The 22,268-nt window shown below is 39.6% G+C and overlaps 2 protein-coding genes across 4 annotated transcripts in view; both read right to left on the bottom strand.

Annotated features, from left to right (window-relative positions):
- The window catches only part of nphp1 (nephronophthisis 1), a 440,043-nt gene extending 430,051 nt beyond the window's left edge, over nt 1-9,992 (bottom strand). For 2 of the 3 annotated variants that reach the window (XR_007933588.1, XM_028820535.2), the window contains exons 1-3: nt 9,764-9,992; nt 5,611-5,684; nt 2,152-2,212 (exon numbers count right to left, since the gene is read on the bottom strand). Coding sequence is in view for 2 of the 3 variants with exons in the window: in XM_028820535.2 (XP_028676368.2) it covers nt 2,152-2,212; nt 5,611-5,684; nt 9,764-9,829 (201 nt within the window). In the remaining variant the exon portion in view is untranslated. The remainder of the gene's footprint in view (nt 1-2,151; nt 2,213-5,610; nt 5,685-9,763) is intronic. The other variant, XM_028820536.2, reaches the window with a different exon arrangement.
- Nucleotides 9,993-14,583: 4,591 nt separating this feature from the next.
- Nucleotides 14,584-18,174, bottom strand: LOC127525977 (mitoregulin-like). The gene is made up of 2 exons (XM_051919553.1): nt 17,802-18,174; nt 14,584-14,996 (listed from the first exon to the last, which is right to left on the bottom strand). Exon 1 carries the CDS (start codon nt 17,998-18,000, stop codon nt 17,830-17,832), a length of 171 nt encoding a protein of 56 aa, XP_051775513.1. The 5' UTR covers nt 18,001-18,174; the 3' UTR covers nt 14,584-14,996; nt 17,802-17,829.
- Nucleotides 18,175-22,268: the final 4,094 nt, after the last annotated feature.

Raw genomic sequence — 22,268 nt, 5'->3', positions numbered from 1 at the left:
TGTCAATAAATCTTGACCCACTCAAAGTCAGTATTGGGTCTGCACATTCATTTGGGTTTCATCCCATATTGGTTTCTCTAATTTGGTGCTGGATGAGTGCGAGTGTGTGTGTGTGTTCATAAATGTGCCCTGCAATGTACTGGTCCCTCCATGACATTTCGTTCCTGCATTGTGCCTAATACTGCTGGGATTGGCTTTTTATTTTAAAAAAGATGTATACTGTAAATGCTAAATGCATTACATTTATTATTACATTAAAACCAAGATGAAGAATATAAATTAATGTGATAGGCTCATTTTATAATGCACTACAGGATATTATTTTTAAAGAAAAGAATCTACCAGTGATATATGTACTGGTAATAGCCAATCAATTCTTTCTATGGCTGCAACTGGCCCCACCATTTTGAACAGAAAACTAAATGTCATTTTAAACATGTGACTAAGCCGCTATGCATTGAATTTAGAACCACAAGGCTGTCAGGTTAATCTCTGCTTCTTATATGATGTGTTACTCTGGGTAAAGAACCTAACCTATCAATGCTCCAGGTATAAAAAAATATTTATTTAAAAATATTACAATATCACTAAACCTTGAAGGTGCTCATTTAAAAAAAATGCTATATCAAATAAAGGTTGTTTATTTCTTTGTTTAATTTGTAACCTGGTGCAGGTAATGAAAATGTTGGAAAAATCAATGTTATCTAAATTTTCAATGACATCTTTGGATATTCTTCTAAAAACGTATCTAAACTTAGAAGGTGATCACTTTTGCAATGATTAAACTTTGTTATTTGTGCAATATATCAACCGGACAAACAAAGGTTAAAAACAAAAGCAGACTTTTGTAAATGTGGGGATAAGATGCAGAGTCGGGGGTTGATGAACTGCACTAATGACAGACTGAGGAGATCATTCCTCACCCACACTATGCGACTCTTCAATTATTCAGTTATTGTCTGTCTGTATTCCTACATTGTTATCGGCATTGTTATCACTCTTTAATTTAATATTTGTTCTTTATCAGTATGCTGCTGCTGGAGTATGTGAATTTCCCCTTGGGATTAATAAAGTATCTGTCTACAGTATCTGTCTAATACTTTTTCTCCCTCTCCCACAGACCAGCAGAAGGGAAGCCTACTTAGAACTCCACCCACCTCCCTTGCCAGACCACACCCTCCTACAGACCTCACTTCCACCTAAGAACCCGCCTCTTCCTGCACAACTCCTATAAGATGGATCCTTCCACACTTCACTTTAGCCTTATGTTTGACTCAGTCCGTGTTAATCACTCTAAATTTGACTCTTTGTTTGTTTTGACGACAATATATTGGGTGGATCCCCCAAACCTTTCTGCTTTGTTCTGTTTCTTTTACAATGGATACTTCCAATTCCCCTGAATAATTCAGGTGCTGGCTGTTCTTTAATGTTAGGATTATAACATCAGATTTTGTAAAAACACTTCAATGAAAACATTTAGTAAGACATTTGAACTGTGTTCATTTATGGTAAGATGCAATTGGCACCATTACAACTATAGCATGCAGTGCTGGATTTTTATAAGTAGCTTAATAAATTCTGAAATGAATCTTAAATGAGCTCCATATATGTGACATCTTATAATAAGACATAAATTACTGAGAATGTATCATTGGAACTCTTACAATTTACAATCAGTAAAGCGAAACAATGGTGATATGTGATTAAGCCTCACTGGAGAGATATTTACTATGGCTTTAAAACAAGTAAATTTAAATATATGTCCAACCGGGACATTTAAATATTTGTTCAACTGGGACAACAAACACCAGCTAATGGCAGCCAACTTTGACACAGTATTATATTCTCCATGTACACGGATTCATTTTTAAAATGTTGCAGCATACTATAAATAGTATCTGGTGTTTTCAATGTACATGTTAAGTCAATGTAACACACATACCAACTGAAGTTTGAGGATAACATCTGCGATAAGTCACTTACTTAAAAAAGACGGTCTTCAAGAATAAAAATATCCATAATTACATATACCACACAGGACAATACATGATAAAATTATGAAACCAGCTGTTGGTCAAAACATTATAAAAATACTTCACTCTCTCTACCCTCACTTTTCACTTACTGCTTAATGACACAGTTAATTCTTACCTTTTGCAGATTCTGTAAATCTTTCAAACATTTCTCAGTTGACTTTTGCAAATCAGTAGTCCTACAAAACACATTTTTATTTAAATTAAGCACTGCCTTAATGTTTAATGTTCTTTAACAGCTAAATGAAACAGCTACAAACTTTGCTATATTACTTTACTACTGTATAAGTTTCTACAAAGAAATGGAATCAATTAAAGCTTTTCTGTTAAGACGCCCTAATAATTGTATATATAAAATAATATATTGGTATGCATTTGAATTGTATGTGTATATTACTAAACAGTAACTATAGACAAAATATAAAAGGTCTGTTTTTCTTTAGTATGTTATTATGTGATGCTTTAGCATGATTTCTATATTTACCTTCCTATAGAAGTGAAACCTTTGAAGTAATGTACAACTAGTTGCTGCCTGAACAAGGTGTGAACCATTGTCACTATTTGTGATAATTTTGATCTCAATCACTTTTCTGACAAGGATCATTTTTACCTGGTTGCTTTAAGAAGAGCATCTGCTCTAGGTAAAATCTGTGTGGCTTTATATTTCGTTCCTGTTCCAATAACAGATTAAGAGTACCCCATGGAAACTTTGAACTCCATCCATCCATCCATTATCCAACCCGCTATATCCGAAGTACAGGGTCACGGGGGTCTGCTGGAGCCAATCCCAGCCAATACAGGGCACAAGGCAGGAAACAAACCCCGGGCATGGCTCCAGCCCACCGCAGGGCGCGCGCGCACACACACACACACACACACACACACACACACACACACACACACACACACACACACACACACACACACACCCCAAGCACACACTAGGGACAATTTAGAATCGCCAATGCACCTAACCTGCATGTCTTTGGACTGTGGGAGGGAACCGGAGTACCCAGAGGAAACCCACGCAGACACGGGGAGAGCATGCAAACTCCACACAAGGAGGTCCCGGGAAGCAAACCCAGGTCTCCAAACTGCGAGGCAGCAGCGCTACCTACTGTGGCGCCCAACTTTGAACTCTCTAAATTTATATACTCCTTCCCACATCTGTGTTGGCCACAATTAAATCACTTATGAGCAAGTCCTCACTTCAGCTTACATCTTGTGTGACAGTTAGCTCTTCAGGTGTATTTCCTCTGTAATCATAACACTCAGCTGAGGTGGCCACCAGTGGACATCATTCACAATTTTAACTGTATGCCTAAGAAACAAAATGTGCAGTCTGGAATGTAACTGAAAAAGGGGGTTAACATGTAAGGTCTAAAAACACTTCTTATTTATTAAGAATTAGGGGGCTCCGTCCCCTGCTCGCTTCACTGAACAACCCCCCGGGTTTAGTGAACCGGCTATACAATTTAAAGAGATTATTTTCATTTCATTCATTTTCGTTCATTTTTTTATTTCTTTATATTTGCCAGTAATAAAGCTGTAGTGAATGAGTTATTCCCTCTCCCCAGGGGGCGCGCTTTAAGACAGCTGCCTCTTGTGCCGTGCTGCGTGATCTGCATGTTGTGCTGCGTGTCGATCATTTAAAAGCCTGTACAGTGGCTGTCCTTTTGTCTCACGTGATGTTAAATTGTCTCTGAGAAAGTGTTTGTAAGTAGGGTGTGACGTGAAAAAGTCACCGTCTCAAGGGTCTTGCTACCTATTGTAATGTCTAGTCTCACATGACGTTAAAGTTTCTCTCGGAGATGATCACGTCTCGACCCAAATTTATTTTATATAATAGATATATTTCTCATTGCTAACGAATGTTGCTTTATAGCTGTTTCTTTCTTTAATACTGTATATAATAAAAATAATAATAATACATTTTATTTATTCATAGGGGGCGGCACGGTGGCGCAGTGGGTAGCGCTGCTGCCTCGCAGTTGGGAGACCTGGGGACCTGGGTTCACTTCCCGGGTCCTCCCTGCGTGGAGTTTGCATGTTCTCCCCGTGTCTGCGTGGGTTTCCTCCGGGCGCTCCGGTTTCCTCCCACAGTCCAAAGACATGCGGTTAGGTGGATTGGCGATTCTAAATTGGCCCTAGTGTGTGCTTGGTGTGTGGGTGTGTTCGTGTGTGTCCTGCGGTGGGTTGGCACCCTGCCCGGGTTTGGTTCCTGCCTTGTGCCCTGTGTTGGCTGGGATTGGCTCCAGCAGACCCCCGTGACCCTGTGTTCGGATTCAGCGGGTTGGACAATGGATGGATGGATGGATTTATTCATAGGCACCTTTCTAAACACTCAAGGACACCGAACAATAGATGAAACACACATTATAAACAAAATTTAAATACAAAATTTAAAAACAGACAGAGCAATTATAATCAAAGAGAAAAAGCAGTCTTAAACAAATGAGTTTTAAGTTTAGATTTGAAAAGTGAGAATGAATCGATATTTCTAAGCTCATTTCTAATCAATCATTTAAAAGCCTGTACAGCAGCTGTTCTTTTGTCTCACTTCCTTGTCTCGTGGGACGTTAAAGTGTCTCCGAGAAATTGCTTGTAAGTAGGGTGTGACGTGCAAGAAGTCTCGCGGGACTTCAAAGTGTCTCTCCAAGATGATCACGTCTCGACCCAAGATTTTTTTATATAACTTAAAAAGGGGGTTAATGTGTATTGGACTAAAAACACTTCTTATTTATTAATAATATAAAAGAAAAGACCTTGTGATGGACAGCTGGGACGTCCATGAAAGAAAACAACGGAAGAAGGCAGCCTTTTCAGGACACTAACTTCTCCGGGACGCTAGGTGGCAGCTCCTCTGGATGGCAACAGTTCCCCGACTTCCCTCAGGGCACCCTGGGACACGGAGTTCATTTCCTCAGCCCTGTTGGGTGCTGTGGGTGCCACCAGGGGGAGCTCACAAAGAACCTGGCGACTCTTACTGTTACGACAACCCGGAAGTATTTTGGAGTCACGAGGACGGAAGCCCACAGTACTTCCGGGCTACTTGTGAAGGATGATGTGGTGTTTAACCCGGGAGGAATACTTCCGGGTCATGGACTATTTAAAGGACTGCTGAAGACCCAGAAAGGAGAGCCGGAGTTGGGTGGTAGAGTGACGGAGCTGCTGGGAAGAGTGGAGGATTGTGATTATTGATTATTGTTTATTATGACTGTGATTGGAGAATTGTGGTGAGTGTGGTGCTTTGTGCACTTTATTGGAAGAAAAATATTAAAGAATTCTTCTTGGTGCTTTTACAAGTGTGTCTTGGACGTCTGTCTGATAGGTTTCACGGGGCAACAGCACCTCTAGCGTCCACAACCTAAACATTTAATTTAACTTAATAATACAGAATAATATGTGTACAACTAGGAATAGTAGCTTAGTAGTAGTTTAGCAGCTGGAAATAAACAAAATGTGAAAAATATTGGCGGGGTGAATATTTATGTAAACATTGTATTCAATAAAATCTGCCACTGGTTTTTTTTAGCATAACTGTCTGCAGAAACAAAGAAAAAGAAAACAAAAACACCTGTGAAAATACTCCACTTTTTTTGCAGGAAAGGTAGCATCTGGTTGCTGAATTTCTTGAAGTAACCTGTCCACCTATAATAATATAAAAAACTGGAAGTTAGAAAAAAAAAAGAGAAAGACAAAGTCTTTTTTCACAAAAATGTAATAATTCCACACATAATCCATTCCTGTAGTAATGTACACATTGCTGTCATATGTTACAATTAAACACTAAGGTTATGTTGTTCTTGACACTTAAATATATACTGTCATAATTATTATGCAAACAATAATAAGTATAATAAATGAGAACAAACTATTCAGTTCTTAAAGCTTGTTCAGTTACCTAGAAACTAAATAATTACAATGTTTCATTTACATACTTTTTGCCTTAATAATCTTTTCCAGATTCCAATGACTATTTGTATTGGGAGTAAAAATATTGCTTTTCACAGTTTGTTAAACAAGGCTCATAATATTTAATTTATTTGATGTGTTGAGATAGGAATGTGGGAGTATTTAGATAATATGCAGCTTTTAAGTTAATAAAATAGAATACACTGGTAGCTCTTATCGGAAAAAGCTGAGAATTGAATATGGCTGGGATGAGCAAGTGTTTCCAGAGAGAAGGCCATTTGAGGGCTGATGGGATATAGACTGATGAACAGACTGATGTTAGATATGCAAATACTAAAAAGCAACCTCAAGGATTCACTTATATCGTGTCAGGGTTAAGAGATTGTTTAAGGTTTAAGCTTAAGATAAAATAGTATGTACAGGCGTGTACGAAGATATAAATGATTGAGACCTTTTTGTTAGCATATCATTGTATTAGCTACATAATAAAGACAGGAAAATAACAAGACCATTGATAAGTTATCAGTTGTTCGATTTTAACATGACTCAAATACCACTTTGTTTCTGTAAATCTTATGTGATCAGTCATCAAGGTTCAGCAGAACAAAGAATCTCAGGATCTTCACCTTCAGGCTTTTCCCCTGCTTCTGTAACTGCTCAAGGATAACTATAAAGACAGCTGTGTGACATTGATTTGGACCATTCAGGTTGTATGATTTCATCTGTGTAACGTCTGGTGTTTGAGATGTCTGGTCTCTCTGTAAATAAACTTGCACAAGTTTAGATGAAATAAAGATTGTTATTATCTTACTGACACTACCTTGTGTTTACTGACACTAACAATTGCCAAGTGGGAAAATCCACCTGGGTTCGATGGCATCACTTCCGGTTCCAACCCAGATGACATCACTTCTGCTTCCTGCCTCGATGATGTCATTTCCCCTGCCCAGCTTTAAAACCACTATGTTTTTATCTACCTGCCAGTTCTGTTTTGGACTGATGTCTATAAAGACCTCTAAAACGAAATCTTCGCTTTTGTCAGACAGTTTCAAGTATACAAGTAGCTGCCCCAAACTTTTTGTTCTGACTGGTCTGAGTCCTTTCGAAATGTATCTAACATTTTATTGTAGTATTATTAACATTAATCAACAGCAGGAAGCTACTGTTTCAGACATTTTTTTTTTGGTTTTGTAACATTTCCACCTATTTTGAAAAATAAAATACAGGAGTAGGCTGAATTTAAAAGCAGAACTATAAAGTTATCAAAACTGGAACTCAACATTGACAATAATGATCCTATAAAACATAACAACTGTCAACCTATACAACTGACTTTGAGTAAACTTTCTTCTATTTTGAGCTGTAGTTATATGTAACTTGAGTTATTTTTCTGTTCTTTTGATCAGGATCTCTTATGTAACTGTATATGTTTTGCAAATTAAAAAAACAGATATTTTAGGCTTTCTAATTTTTATTTCTTATCAAACCATAGTACTGTTCTTACATGTAAAACTAATGAATTAAAAAAGTACCTGATGTGAATATGAAAAACTAAAAGGCAACCCCACAACAAAATCTCTGTAATTACTTGCTTAAATCACCTAATGCAGGGGTGGGCAATGTTGGTCATGGAGGGCCACAATGACCGCAGGTTTTTGTTCCAACCAAGTTTCTTAATGAGAAGTCAATTATTGCTGATGAAGCACTTATTGCTTAAGTGACATTTTGATGCTTCATTTTAGTGGTCTCGCTTGTTAAGGTTCCCCCACCCTTAATTGCTTTTTTTAATCTTAAACCACTGCATTCACTGTTTTAATGGCTCTTTATCAGCAATAAGATACAAATGATAAAGAAGCCAGCAGTTCTCCATCTTGCTGTTTTCCCATTTACATCTGTGTATGTTCATCATGCATTATTTGATTTAATAAAACACTTAATAGAAAATGTGACAGACTGAAAATGATCCATTTAATGGCATCAAATCATTTGGATGACATCCTTGGAAAGGAAAAGAACTTACTTTGTGCAGACTAACAAGCCATAAAATTAAATAAGGTCTGAGATTGGCAAGGATTGGTTTCGAATTAAGCAATTGGGTTGGAATGAAAACCTGTAGCCACTGCGGCCCTCCGGGACCGACACTGCCCACCCCTGTCCTAATGTAATATTGGGGACAGGGTGGGAGTTAAAAATTTTTACTTTTAGTTGTGCCGAGTTAGGAGTTCAGTACTTAACAATTCAAGACTGAAAGAAAATGGGCATGCTACAAAATATTTCAATTCCTGCATGTGGTATGCCAAGAAAAAAAGGTCAAAGATGCCTGGCTTCCAAGTCAAATTTAATCACATACTGTACTTGTCAATAGACTGCTGTATTTAGCATTTGCTTTGATTAATAGGTTTACTATTATATAAATCATCAGTGTGACTACTGTTAGAAGTAACCAAGATCCAAGATCATGCTTTGTCTCATTGTGTTCAGTTTAGGGGGACCTGAGCAGATGGTTCAACATTTTGCGAAGCCTTTGACTTAAAGTGTGGAAACTACTAATCTAAACAACTTCATTAACAATGGCTGAGAAGGATTACATTTATGAATATTGCCATTGATTTAAAACACTACTATATCGTTCAAAGGGCAAAATTGTGGGTACTGTACTTGTAAACTTAGTGCAGGCAAATTTAAATATGACAGAATTACAACATCTTTGGCGTATCGCTTAAGTGCAGAACGTACATGGTGTCACTGATAAAAACTCAACATTAGGCAACAAAATATAGTTTGTAGCAGACTATAGTCCATGAATGTACACTTTGACTTATGTCCATAAATGAAACTAAACCTAAAGTATTAACTACTACTATTAATTGCAAAATGGATTGCACCACACTACAGACCTCTAAATATAATTGAAGGCACAGGGCTGAGGCACATCATCTGGCAATTCTTACACACATAGGAAAACTGTGTTATATATTTTTCTGTTTTGCCATCAAAACAGGAGCTCCTGCGCACTACTGTGCCTGGGGGCCTATGATGCTGGTAAGAGGGCTCTGGACTCAGGACTCATCCTCCACGTGATGCGCCGGCTGCCAGGTGGACGCATGCGCAGCTGGGTCCCAGTCCCCTTCAAGCACGGTGCCTCAGGGTGCAATCCAGGCAGCTTTCTCCTGACATTATCGCCGCCGCCTGCTTGGCTTGTTCGTCGGGTCGGGAGGTACTAAGGTGAGCCAGAGGACAGGATGTCTTGGAGGCAGGAGCAAGGACACTGTGGCGATCTCACCACCAGGGATTTTTAAACAATACATACACTACACGCAGAGGTCTATTAGTATTGTTTTATTACTCTATATACATGTATTTATTTTTAATTAAATAAGCGATTAACTTGTGTTAGTAGCATGTTGTGTGTGTTATGGTGGTGTGAAAGGGGCGGGGGTGGGTAGACAGATTTCCTTGCCTGAGGCACCAAACAGGACAGAAAGGCCCTGCCGTTATATTAATGCAAAACTCACACCAAGCCGAATTAAAGACACGTCTTTGGAAGTTAACAAAAGTTTCTTGCAAAAACTCAACCTGCAAAGGAGACAGTGTGTAAGCTCTCCGCGAAATGCCTGAACCGGGGCTCGGACTGCAGCCCCTGGTACTACGAAGCAGCAGTGTAAAATCTGTATCTCCGGAGACAATTAAACAAGTATTCCGACAAAATACCATATAATCAAGAATGCAAAACAGGACGAAGTGCTGTACTTCACGGCTACAGTAGATAATGTCTGTAAAATATTAAATTAAGCATAAAATAACACAAACATTACCTGCTTCTTGAGTTCATCTGCTGCTCTCTGTAGAGTTTGCAGCGGCCCCTGTCTCTTCATAGACATTTTTAGCACAACTCAGTTAAAAATCATAAAGTGTAAAATAAAAAATATATTTACAAAAATTTTTTTAAAAAAAACTACTTCTAAAACCATAGCCTATATATAGCTAAGTTGCCAACCACGCAGACGCTTCTGGTCGCTAAGACAGTCGTCGCGACAACTAGATGATGTCAGTAAAGTGCGACACGTGACCAGACCGGGCGGAGCAGCCATTTTGTAGTACGGAGCGGAAAGGTAACGGGTGTCGACAACATTTAAATTTTCTTTCTCTGTATTTTTTTGCGGGCGATTAGGCTTTCTTTAGTGATGGGTTACCGAAGTCATGGAAAGAAGCCCCGTCAAGCCTTTGAAGTTTCTTCCAGATTGTGCCGGGAAAAGATCCCAAAAGCTTCGAAAATAGTGACATCTTGTGGGGTGCAGAAATCATAGCAGTTATGAGCTCGACCCAGCCCAAGTAGCCATCGCCCATGTTGATCGCATACCTGTAGTTACATTCGGGCAGGTGCAGTCTTTGTGTTCATTTTGATCTTATGATAACTATTTGGTCATTAGTTCTAATGATGTAATGTGTTGCCTTTAGGAATAGTGTAGCACCGCACCAGCGATTACCTGCGCTAAGCGCCAATGGATTCTCGCACCTTACATCACTCTTTTAGGTAGCTCACTTATCCTTAGAAGTTCCGCTTGCTGCTGCCGTACTAGTTGGAATTAATTTGAGACTTTGGCAGACTTCCTGTTTTTCTAGGCTCCTCTAACGCTGCCCATTTGTATAACGGAATGTTAACGAATACTGCTTGCTACTCAGCGCCGTTACGATAGCGATGTAAACAACAACAATCTACCCACCACCGATTCATAATTATTTTATGTGACAACCTTTTCACGTTAGAAGGATTTTTTCAGTGAGGTAATGTGAAAGATTAATATTTTTCCACCAGTGGGGAATAAGAGAATAATAACGGGTTTTATGGAAAGGGCTTGTGGAACGGCGCATACATAAGAATGTTCAGAAATAAAGGTCTCATTCATGAAATGTGAGCAGAACGAATCGTATAGCGTTCGTAGAGGGAAAATCCGGTGTTAATCAATGGTTTAGCAAGGACTGTCTGTCCGTAAAAACGAACGGATCATAGATATGCGCCGGACCAAGCGTAGTGCGTGTGTAGATAATAAAAAGCATGATATATGAATGCAATTTGGACAAAACACATTTTAAATGAATACAATAAAATAAATACTGTATAAATATGCGAATTATATTGATCACATCCTTCAACGAAATCTCTGTCAAACTAGTTATAGGGATCTGGGTCGGCAATCGGAATGTTACCGGTTTGAATCCTGTAAACAGCAGAAGTGACTCTACTCCGTTGGGCCCTTAACCTGCAATTGCACCGCCCTGGGTATGACGTTAATCAGCATCCAGCCCTGCATGTAAGCCTTCCAACCTGCAGGGAAAAACCTGGGGGTTGGTGGCAGGACTGGCACTACAGCCACTGTAAAAAAAAAAAAACTCACACTGTCCCAGTGTGGTGCTAAAGTGTCGCCCGCTGCACTCGGGTCCCAATCCAAGTGGTTCGTTGTGTGGTGGGTGCGGCAACGCGTAATCAGCGCATGCTCCCAACCTTTTGTCGGACTCCGATTTTGATACAAGTGATCGAAAACAAATGTGAGGTACCATCAGCTGATCGGTCCCCAGCTGATCGAGGTGCTGAACAGGTTCGTGTAGCTCACGCGCCTACGGCAACGTTCGCCAGGTAGGACCGCCAATCACAAACCAGATTGCTATGCCCCGCGACCACGACTACCGCCTGTGCTGCCGCTCCCACCACCCGAAGACAGCCTAGCAGAAAACTGGTGGCCACTACAGGCATTTTATGTTGATCACTGTGTGAAACCATTGCTTTGAGTGCTTTTCATCATATTCAGCCTTCAAAGAGTCAAGAGCTGATGGTTATATACTGAGATTATCAAAAAAATATATATATATGTTGCTGTATATATTTTTAAATATAATGAAATATCCTCAAAATAAATTTACAAACAAGAAAAATAAGGCAAAGCAATGATAAACAAAGAAACTTTCATAAATACAAGAGTGTAATTTTTACTTTCTCGTATAGGAAGTATAGAGAAAGTATAGTAATCATGAACAAATTCGACTTGGAGATTTTAATGAATTGACGTTTTAGACCCCCAATCTGAAAATTAATTTTTTTGGAATTACAGTATGTGTGTGTGCATGTGTGTAAACAGGATAACTCAAAAACGAAACGAGATAGATGGATGGAATTTGGCATGTGGTTGTTACACCAAAATTGCAGATCTGTATTAACTTTTGGGCCAAATGCATCAACCGGAGGTGGTACTTTACCTGAACACGTACTCGTTTTTTTTTTTTTATTTATACAGCTGCAAAGTCCGATTTATTCAACTTTACTTTTACAATAATTGTTCAATATATTATTAATTTGATTTAGATAGATAGATAGATAGATAGATAGATAGATAGATAGATAGATAGATAGATAGATAGATAGATACTTTATTAATCCCAGGTGGAAATTCACATACTCCAGCAGCAGCATATTGATACAAAAAAAAAACAATATTAAATTAAAGAGTAATAAAAATGTAGGTAAAAACAGACAGTAACTTTGAATAATGTTAACGTTTAAAAGGGGTGGAATTAAAGAGTCACATAGTGTAGAGGAGGAACGATCTCCTGTCTGTCAGTGAGCAGGACGGTGACAGCAGTCTGTCGCTGAAGCTGCTCCTCTGTCTGGAGAGGATCCTGTTCAGTGGATGCAGTGGATTCTCCATGATTGACAGGAGTCTGCTCAGCGCCCGTCACTCTGCCACGGATGTCAAACTGTCCAGCTCCATGCCTACAATAAAGCCTGCCTTCCTCACCAGTTTATCCAGGCGTGTGGTGTCCCTCTTCTTTATGCTGCCTCCCCAGCACACAACAAGATTTGTTGTTGATGGTTCTTTAATGTACATATAATGTAAAAATATAATCATTGTCTTGCGGTTTACTCCTCAAATATCGACCCCCGTATCTGAGTATACGAGAAAGTCTAGGGGAGACCACTCCCGATTTTTCTTTATATGACATTAACTAGAAATCCATTTACAGATTTTTTTTTTTTTGAATGCTTCCTCACAGCTTCTGAAACTACGAGTCGTTTTATTTTTTACTTCTACATATGATTCCCAAAAACACTTACAAAACATGAAAAATGTCATCTCTTGCAAAAGTACAGGCTTTATTCACAACCATGTGTACTCTTCTAAAATGGTGTTTTTGCATTAGATCTCTGCGCACAAACCATCGAACCAGGTACACGTTGATGGGTTAAATGCACAGCACTGCGATTCCCTATGCATTTCCAGTGAGTAGCGTACAGCAGACTGCTGTAAAATGTCCCAGACGTATTCAAGCATTTTTTCAAGTGCACAAGCATGTAGTCGATATATAAAACACAAATACGTGAGAAAATCTCATTAAAAACAATACATTTTACCCATATAGCACATGTGCATAAGCACTAGGCTTACAGACAAAACAAACACAGAAGGAGATACAAGAAACAGGTTTTTACAGGGGAATAAAAAGAAAGGAAAGAAGGAGAAAGGGAAAAAAATAGGCCACATCTAGTCTCCTTTTTAGGCCAGGCCGCAGCACTTCATTTACATCACAATGTTCTCTCTGCCAAGACAGCAAGGGAAGTATTGTCTGGAGTGACAAATCCACCCCTCATCTATATCAGCCCAGGCTTCCTCATTGCCTGGAGAAGGGGTAGAAGGTGTCTGCAAGGCCAGCAATCATGCACCTTCTACCTCTATGATGAGAAAGCTCAACCAGGTTATCTATGATGGCTCTCTTTTGTCTCCTTCCATGTACTTGTATTTGTCCTCCATTTATTCTCACATCGTTTCAACTACCTCTCTGAACAATATTTGCTTCCATTGTTGTCCAAACAAAGAGAACTAACCTGTTGCTCATTTATAGTGGTTGGACGGTTTGGAGACAAAGTCAGAGAGGTGAGATTGTGTTGGTTTGGACATGTGCAGAGGACAGATGCTGGGTATATTGGGAGAAGGATGCTAAGGATAGAGCTGCCAGGTAAGAGGAACAGAGGAAGGCCTAAGAGAAGGTTTATGGATGTGGTGAGAGAGAACATGCAGGTGATGGGGGTAACAGAACAAGTGGAGTGGAAAATATGGAAGATGATCCGCTGTGGCAACCCCTAATGGGAACAGCCGAAAGAAGAAGAAGCTCTGTTATCTATGTGGGGAAATTAGCTGCAAGTGTTTTATACCTTGAATTTGGTATAGGCAATTGGCCAATAAATGTGCCATTTTGAGTGGCAGTAATTTCCAAATTATAACAAAGACAATTTCAATTTTAGTATTTGTGTCTAATGTAGTTTTTTTTCTCAAGAATCAATTTTTGTGTGTTGATAATCAGAAAAAAAACTAAGCACCTTATATATGAACAGTTGCATTTATAAGCAATAAAAATATATTTGGAGTAATGTTTGTAATTCTGGTCACGATGAGGGAAAAAAGCGACATGTTAACACTTGATGTTTTGCAGATAACAGAAACCACACACATTGGTGGACTAAAAAGTTTGTATTACTCATACTGTCTAAGTGAATAACTTCACCACTGAACACAGAAAACTGCAAATGTAAGGACTGAAACCTTAAGATTATAAAATTTCTAGTAAAATCAACAGAACAGAAATCTTTCATATAAATTAGTAAAATCTTTATTGAGGAGAGACACTCATGTAGGTTTAAGGAAATTTGTATTTAAGATGGAAGCCAGGAATTACTTCTTCAAAGCACGATGAGAAAGTAACAGTGCAAATGAAGTAGATAACCACTTGGTTAATAACTGAACCGATCTTATTATAAACATGTTTTATGGATTGTATCTTATTTTTATTATATTAATGATTTACTTTATTCAAAAGTAGTTTCAAAAAGTTTATAAAAATAGTATCTTCAGCACATTGCTTAAATTCGTCATGATGAAAAAGCTTTAAAATGGTTTTCCCGTGCTATATGTAAACACTGCAAAATATCAAAAATCCAAGTCTTTGCATAAGAAAAATATACTTTTACGATGCATCCTCGTTGTATAGTGTTTATATGACCTGGAGAAAAGAAACAAAAATAAAAGTAAAAAGATAAGCCTTTACATTATAGAACTTTCATTTTTATTAATGATGTTAAACAGAATAAAAAGGCATTACACTAGCATTTCATTAGGTAATGTATTTATATACACTTCTGGTCAAAAGTTTTAGAACACCTTGGTTTTCCAGTTTTTCTTCACATTTAATCAGTTGAAATGCAGTGAATGATCTAAAAAGGTGAAAAGGTAAGCAGTAAACTGACAAAGGTTTAAATTTAAAGTTTAGGTTAGCAAAAACTAAAAAAAGGAAATTTCAGAATATTACAAATGAGCCTTCTTCAGGGAACAACTAATCGGTTACAACCTACAGATATTCTGCAGCAATTAAAAACAATTACATCTTGCAAGTTGAAGCAAACAATTTGCACTGGTGTCTCAGCTTCTGTTGATTACTTAAAAGAGACAGAGCATCATTACACTTAGAAATTTAGGCCTTTCATTTAGAGAAATTGCAAAAAAGTAAAAATAAAAGTGTCAGTGAGAATGGTGTCCTACACAATCCAAAGCCACTTGGAAATTGGAAGAAACTCTGATAGGAAGAGATCTGGCAGAGCCAAAGTCCCAAGCCAATCAGAAGACAAGTTTCTGAGGTTCATCAGCTTGCGTGATCACAGACGCCTCACAGCACAGAAGCTTCAAGCTCAGCTTAACAGCGAAGGTCAAGAAATGCAAATGTCAGTTTGTACTGTGAAGAGGAGACTTTGTGCTGTAGGTGTGACACGGCGAGTGGCAGGAAGAAAGCCATTCCTTGAAGGACAACACAGGGCCTTGAAATAGCAGCAGTGGACTACTGCAGACTGGACAGAAAGTCTTATGGAGTGTTGCATCAAAATGTGAAATCTTCGGTTCATCACACAGGGTGTTTGTATGCCGCGGAGTTGGTGATGTTGATGGCTCCTCAGTGTGTGACACCAACTGTCAAACATGGAGGGGGAAGTGTGATGGTTTGGAGGCAGAGTGGGTGACTTGCACAGACTGACTGGCATTCTGAATCAAAAAGGTTTGCCTGTTAGATCAGCAAAAAGTGGCTAATTTGATTAATCAAAACCTGAATCAAATTTTGTTCACTTAATGATTCCGTTGCCATTTGCCAATGTTTATTTGTTCTATGCCTTGATTTCATGAAATGTTAAGACATTAAACTGTGTTCATTTCCATAAAAACTGAAAAAACTGGAGCGTTCTTTTGACCAGTACATAAAAAAAACAGGTAAAAGCAGAATAATGAAAGATATGGTCCACAGTTCTGCATACAGTAAGGTGAATAAAACATCCAAACATTACTTCAAGTGATTGTCAAAAGTTTATGCATGCTTACTGAAATTATTTATTTGCATTGCTATGGAAGGCTGAAATTAAGACAAGTCATGTCAGATATTAAATACAATTAATATACATACATTTTAACTAGCAATATTAAGTCTTTATTTGTAGGAAGAAAACCACATTAGCTAAAGTGCTGTGCAGTTTACAGGGGAGCACAGTATGATTTCGAGTTAAAGAAAACACTATTTTGAGTTGGGGTGGTGCAGTAAGTAGACTGGGGCTCACGCCCCAGGTACTCCATGTCTGTGTGGGTTTCCGAGGTGCTCTGGCTTCCTCCCACAGTCCAAACACATGTTGGTTAGGTGAACTGCAGTTAGTATATTGACCTAGTGTGTGTTTGTGTGTGCGTTTGCCCTGCGATGGACTAGCGCCTCGTCCCAGTGTTGTTCCCACCTTGTGTCCAATGATTGCTGAAATGGGCTCCAACTGCTTTGCGCCCCTGTCCTGGACAGGCAGGTTTGGAAGGAAGGATGGATGGACTATATGTATCCTTAACTAATTAGATTATAGTCTTCTTAGAGACAGACAGTACTGAGCGTGGACCTGGAAAGAATAAACCCACTTGAAAGTCCCACTGGAAGGTATAAATGTTCATGTGGGGAACAGAGATATGTCAGTGGGAATGATTAGATGAGCCATCCTAGTTCAAATCACAACCATATACTCTTGTTAGAATTCTGTGATATGTAAGGATCATCATGAGAATCGTCACTGGTGTGCAATATATTGTGGATACTCCAGTAAAAAAAAGTGGATGAGCTGCACCCTGGCTTAGGGGACAAGGATGTTGGCTGGGCAAACCTGGGTGACTAAAACAGATGATAAAGGTGTCCTAGGAATACCTAGCAGATGCCAGTCTTTATGCAACACTTCTCTCTCAGTGCTGGGAAGAACCATGATGAACTGTGAAACTCTTTATTAAAAGAAACAAATTGTGGTTTGGGGTTTTACTGAAGATGCCTGCTGGGAAACAGGATACACTAGAGAAATTATATCTCTCACCTGACCTAGGAACAACCATAAAACCATATACACTATATACGAGGGGGACTCAAGCTAAAGTTAGAAAATGGGATTTTATTAGAAAATAGAACGAACCTTAACAAAACTGATAATGTCATTTCTCAATGTCGTCTCCACCCTTCTCAATGCACTTGCGCCACCTGCCTGGAAGCGCCAGGATTCCAAAAGAATAAAAGGTTCTGTCTTGCTATAATATCCCGTTCCACAAGAGTGTAACCTTGTTTCATGTATATTCGCATTGCTTTTCACGATTTCGTTATAACAAAGGTCTAGGAGAAAAAAAGCCTCCAGATTCGTTGTCGTTTCACATTCCTCATTTATAAAATATGCCCAGATTTACAGTTAACAGTCCACACACTTCCGTGTATCAAAGACACGTTTGTACTGTTTAGGGGAAATTCAAGAAAATGCTGTACCTCCAATTTCCAGTCACTTGTTGTTAAGTTACGATAAATCCAGCTTCTTTTGCGTTTCTGATAGTTTATCTTGCAGCCTTTTCTTCTTCCAGTCTAGAAACCTTCTTCTCATTCTGTTAGCATGCCATCCCGCAAAGAAGCCAACGGCAAAGGAGAAGATGACAGCGACTTGCACGTGTCTGTCTAGTAGATCAGCCATGTTCACCTTGGACGGGTTAAATGTTTCCAAAAAAGTGCCAGCCCTCACCCGGCGTGACGTATTCCTTCAGCTTTTCCAAGTTGATATTGACCGAGCTGCTTTGGGCGTCTTCATAAACCAGAACGTCAAAACGTACTTCAAATATGTGAAGACACAACAGCTGTAGGAGGTTTCAGAGATTGAAGACGTATTGCGCAGGCGCCTTCTGGGAGGGGCGGGGTTTGCTCCGTACTACGGGGTACCGCTGCAGCCAAAAATCTTTCCAGTTTACTGAGGTGAGATTTGGTCTGCGGTGGAAATGTACGAAGGAAAAACACAAGTACCTGTATCTCCCATATTGTGGCGTTTTTTATTGTACAATATTTTACGCAAGCATGTAGTCTCGTATGGAACGTCACTGAAAAAAAGGGATAATCCCTAAGGGGTTAGTACAGATTTTAGAGCCACCATGAATAGTTATTATAATGAACTGAATATACAGAGTATCAGGATTTAACTTACAGTGAAGTTATGAGAAGGCCATGTTAAAGTAATGTGTTTTCAGCCGTTTTTTAAAGTGCTCCACTGTATTAGTCTGGCAAATTCCTATTGGCAGGCTATTCCAGATTTTAGGTGCATAACAGCAGAAGGCCGCCTCACCACTTCTTTTAAGCTTTGCTCTTGGAATTCTAAGGAGACACTCAGTTGAGGATCTGAGGTTACGATTTGGAATATAAGACGTCAGACATTCCGATATATAAGATGGAGCAAGATTATTTAAGGCTTTATAAACTATAAGCAGAATTTTAAAGTCAATCCTGAATGACACAGGTAACCAGTTTAGTGACATCAAAACTGGTTAGGATTCTAGCAGCTGCATTCTGCTAGAAGTGCCAGAAGTGGCCCGTGATGGTAATATGCAGTAGATTCCAATTGTAGTGATAGTGACGCACATGAAGGTGATGACTTTGCTCAAATGGTAAACTTATGCCATTTTCATAAATAAATTAAAGTTCTTCCAAGTTATTTCAGTTAGCGAGCACAAACAGGTGTTGGATTTGGGGGCAACTGACCACCCTGGAGTATATCCAGTATTAAATAAATCGAATTTCATACATTGAAACACTGTAGGGAAAGTTATGTGAGAGAATGACACACAAACAGTTTCATGTTGCCTTCAGAATTCACCAAAATAGGCAAAAAGTAATGTGAATGGTAGCACAAGAATCAGTAACACCAGACAGGCTCTGGCTGCACTTTGGGCTTGACAATGTTACAGTATATTATGCTTTCTATATATGTACTGCATATAAGTGTGTGTGTATATGTGTAGATAGATTGATAGAAAGATAGAGAGGTAGTGCAGCAGAGGTAGAACAAAAAAGGTCAAAGGACAAAGTGATATATTGAATGAAATTCTGAAGATGGGCTTACTGTACTATGAAATTAGAAGAAGAATATCTAAAAGGTCATTGATTTTGCCGGCAAGTGTCTTTACTTGCAAATAAAAAATGTTTTACTTTTTGTTCATGTCAAATTTGTCATGTGTATGACTTACATTTTGGTGTATGGTGCATAGTAAATGGATATCTCTCTATTATAATAAAAAAATCCTGCGACGAGACGAGACTTTTTGAATGATTTTTTAAAGTCCAGCAAGATGAGACTTTGGCCATGAGATTTTTTCAAGTCACGCCCTCCTCTCAACCATTTTCAACCACATACACAGTCCTCTCACCTCTCATTCGTGTGAATGCTTTTAACAGACACATGTTGTGCTCTCTCAGCTCTTATAAATTTTAACGTTTTCCTCACTTGAAGTTCCCAATTAAAGAAGACGTTTTATGTCCAAATCTTATTGAAGAATTACATCATGAAGGGTTATCAACAGAAGATATGAGTACACGGGCAATCCTAGCAGCGAAAAACGATGAAGTTAAACGAATTAACACCTAAAATATCGATCGGTTACACAGCAAATTGGTTAAATGCGTTGTACGACTCTATATAGCGCCCGACCCGACACAGATTGGACACAGGTGGCACGTGTAAAATAAAAGAAATACTTTTTATTTTCTTCATCTGTGGGCTACGCCTTCCTCATACCCACAGACACAACACAGTTCCAAATAAGGCACACCACTAATCCACCGCACTTTCTCTTCTTTGGCACCACTACTCTTCCCCAACAACATTGTCCTCCTCCACCCGACTCTGGCCGCTGAGTGGTGGTCGCTGGCTCCTTTTATAGTTCACCCAGAAGTGCTCCTGGTGCTTGATCACCGAGTTCTGGCTGCACTTCCGGGTGCACACACGGGCTCAGGAGTCCCAAACACAGCACCCCCTGGCAGTGCCTGTGGGACACAACAGGGCTGCACCCAACTCCAATTCCCAGGGAGGCCTGTGGGAAACCGAGGCACTGCTCCACCCCAGGGGGGCAGCCATCTAGCATCCAGGGGGAGGTATTGCACTGTCCAGGGCTGCTCCCCCTGAACATAGTGTGCAGGGGTGTCCTGGCTGGGCATGGACGCCAGCCACCTGCCACAGCATATCAATAGACTATGCTGAAACAGTTGGTGGTGATGGTGCGGAAGATGAAAACATCAACTTACAATATCATGAAGAATATCTGCAACCGTTAACACCATCCAGTCTTCCTCCACTCGAATTACTGTAGAAAGAAGGATGTATCCAAGAAAGGTTATGTAGTACATCTTCAGGGGATAACATTAGACAACAAAGAAGATCTTGATATGCCATTCATATTAAAACCATTAGAATAGTTTTTGCAAAGACAATTAGCAAATCTCAGAGCCAAACATTTGAAGAAGTCGTTTTATTTAATAGAGAGAAAGAAATGAAATTCAACCAGTTATATGTTGCATTGTAACAATTCCCATGAAAATAAAAATCTGTTTAAATTATACAACCGCATCCCCATACATGAGTGACAGAATCGCAAAGAGGCTAGCGCATAGTGCAGGCATAGGGGTTGGCGAGCAAAGCGAGCAGGGGCAAAGCCCCCTAGTGCTTTATCATATTATTCCTTTCCTTATTAATCATATTTTTCACAAAAACAATATTATAAAAAACCTGAATGATACAGCCTTATGGAGTTGCTTCTGAATATAAAACGTGCACTGCCCTGTCCATAGCTAAATAATGTTTGGGAACCGCTGACGTAGACCATGGTTGTTCCATTCCAAGTATATATCCACCAGGCTGAAGAGGGAGCATCCATCACATCAGTCTGTTACAGCGTGGTCAGAATGATCAAAGAATACAATTAGTGGGTTGTATTTATAGACAACTGAATTTGCATAACAGTGCTGAATTACTATATTTACTCGTGTACCACGTGCCCTCGTGTAAGACACACACCCTAATTTTTACAAAGAAAATCATGAAAAAAATTTGCCCCGTGTACAACGCGCGTTGTGATTGTATAGGAAGAGTTTAGGGCACGTTTTCCGTGAAATGCCCTTCTGTTTTTGTTGCATGACGAAAGAGCGAGCGAGAGAGAGAGAGCGCGCGCGAGAGAGAGAGAGAGAGCGAGTGAATGAGCGAGAGAGATAGAGAGCGTGAGCGAGCGTGAGAGAGAGAGAGAGAACACGAGCGAACGAGCAAGAGAGAGAGAGAGCGCAAGCGAACGAGCAAGAGAGAGAGAGAGCGCAAGCGAACGAGCAAGAGAGAGAGAGAGCGCGCGTGAGTGAGAGAGTAAGAGAGAAAGAGAGAGAGAGAGAGTGAACGAGCGAGAGAGATAGAGAGCGTGAGCGAACGTGAGAGAGAGAGAGAGAACGCGAGTGAACGAGCAAGAGAGAGAGAGAGAGCGCAAGCGAACGAGCAAGAGAGAGAGAGAGCGCGCGTGAGTGAGAGAGAAAGAGAGAGAGAGAGAGTGAACGAGCGAGAGAGATAGAGAGCGTGAGCGAGCGTGAGAGAGAGAGAGAGAACGCGAGCGAACGAGCAAGAGAGAGAGAGAGCGCGCGTGAGCGAGAGAGAGAGAGAGAAAGAGAGAGAGAGAGAGTGCGCGAGCAAGCGAGAGAGCCCAAGCAGAAGAAGTAAACATTACAGAAAAAAATTTCCTCGTGTATGACGCGCACTTGATTTTCTAATGCTAATTTTCGGGAAAAAATATGCGCGTGGTACACGGGTAAATATGGTAATTCTGATATATCATACTCTGATTGGTTAAAAGACATGAGGTGCTTTAGCATAGAGCACAACCAGCCTGAAATAAAAGTCTTTCTCCATTATATCCTTGTTCTTCAGCTCTTATTCTGTTATGACAA

The sequence above is a fragment of the Erpetoichthys calabaricus genome, chromosome 15 (assembly GCF_900747795.2).
Source record: "Erpetoichthys calabaricus chromosome 15, fErpCal1.3, whole genome shotgun sequence".
NCBI lineage: Eukaryota > Metazoa > Chordata > Cladistia > Polypteriformes > Polypteridae > Erpetoichthys > Erpetoichthys calabaricus.
The sequence above is the reverse complement of the archived record's forward strand: the minus strand, read 5'-3'. Positions and strand labels throughout refer to the sequence as shown.

What these genes read in the sequence shown, in the direction of transcription:
- LOC127525977 (XM_051919553.1), bottom strand. Translation starts at nt 18,000, where the DNA reads ATGGCTGATCTACTAGACAGACACGTGCAAGTCGCTGTCATCTTCTCC.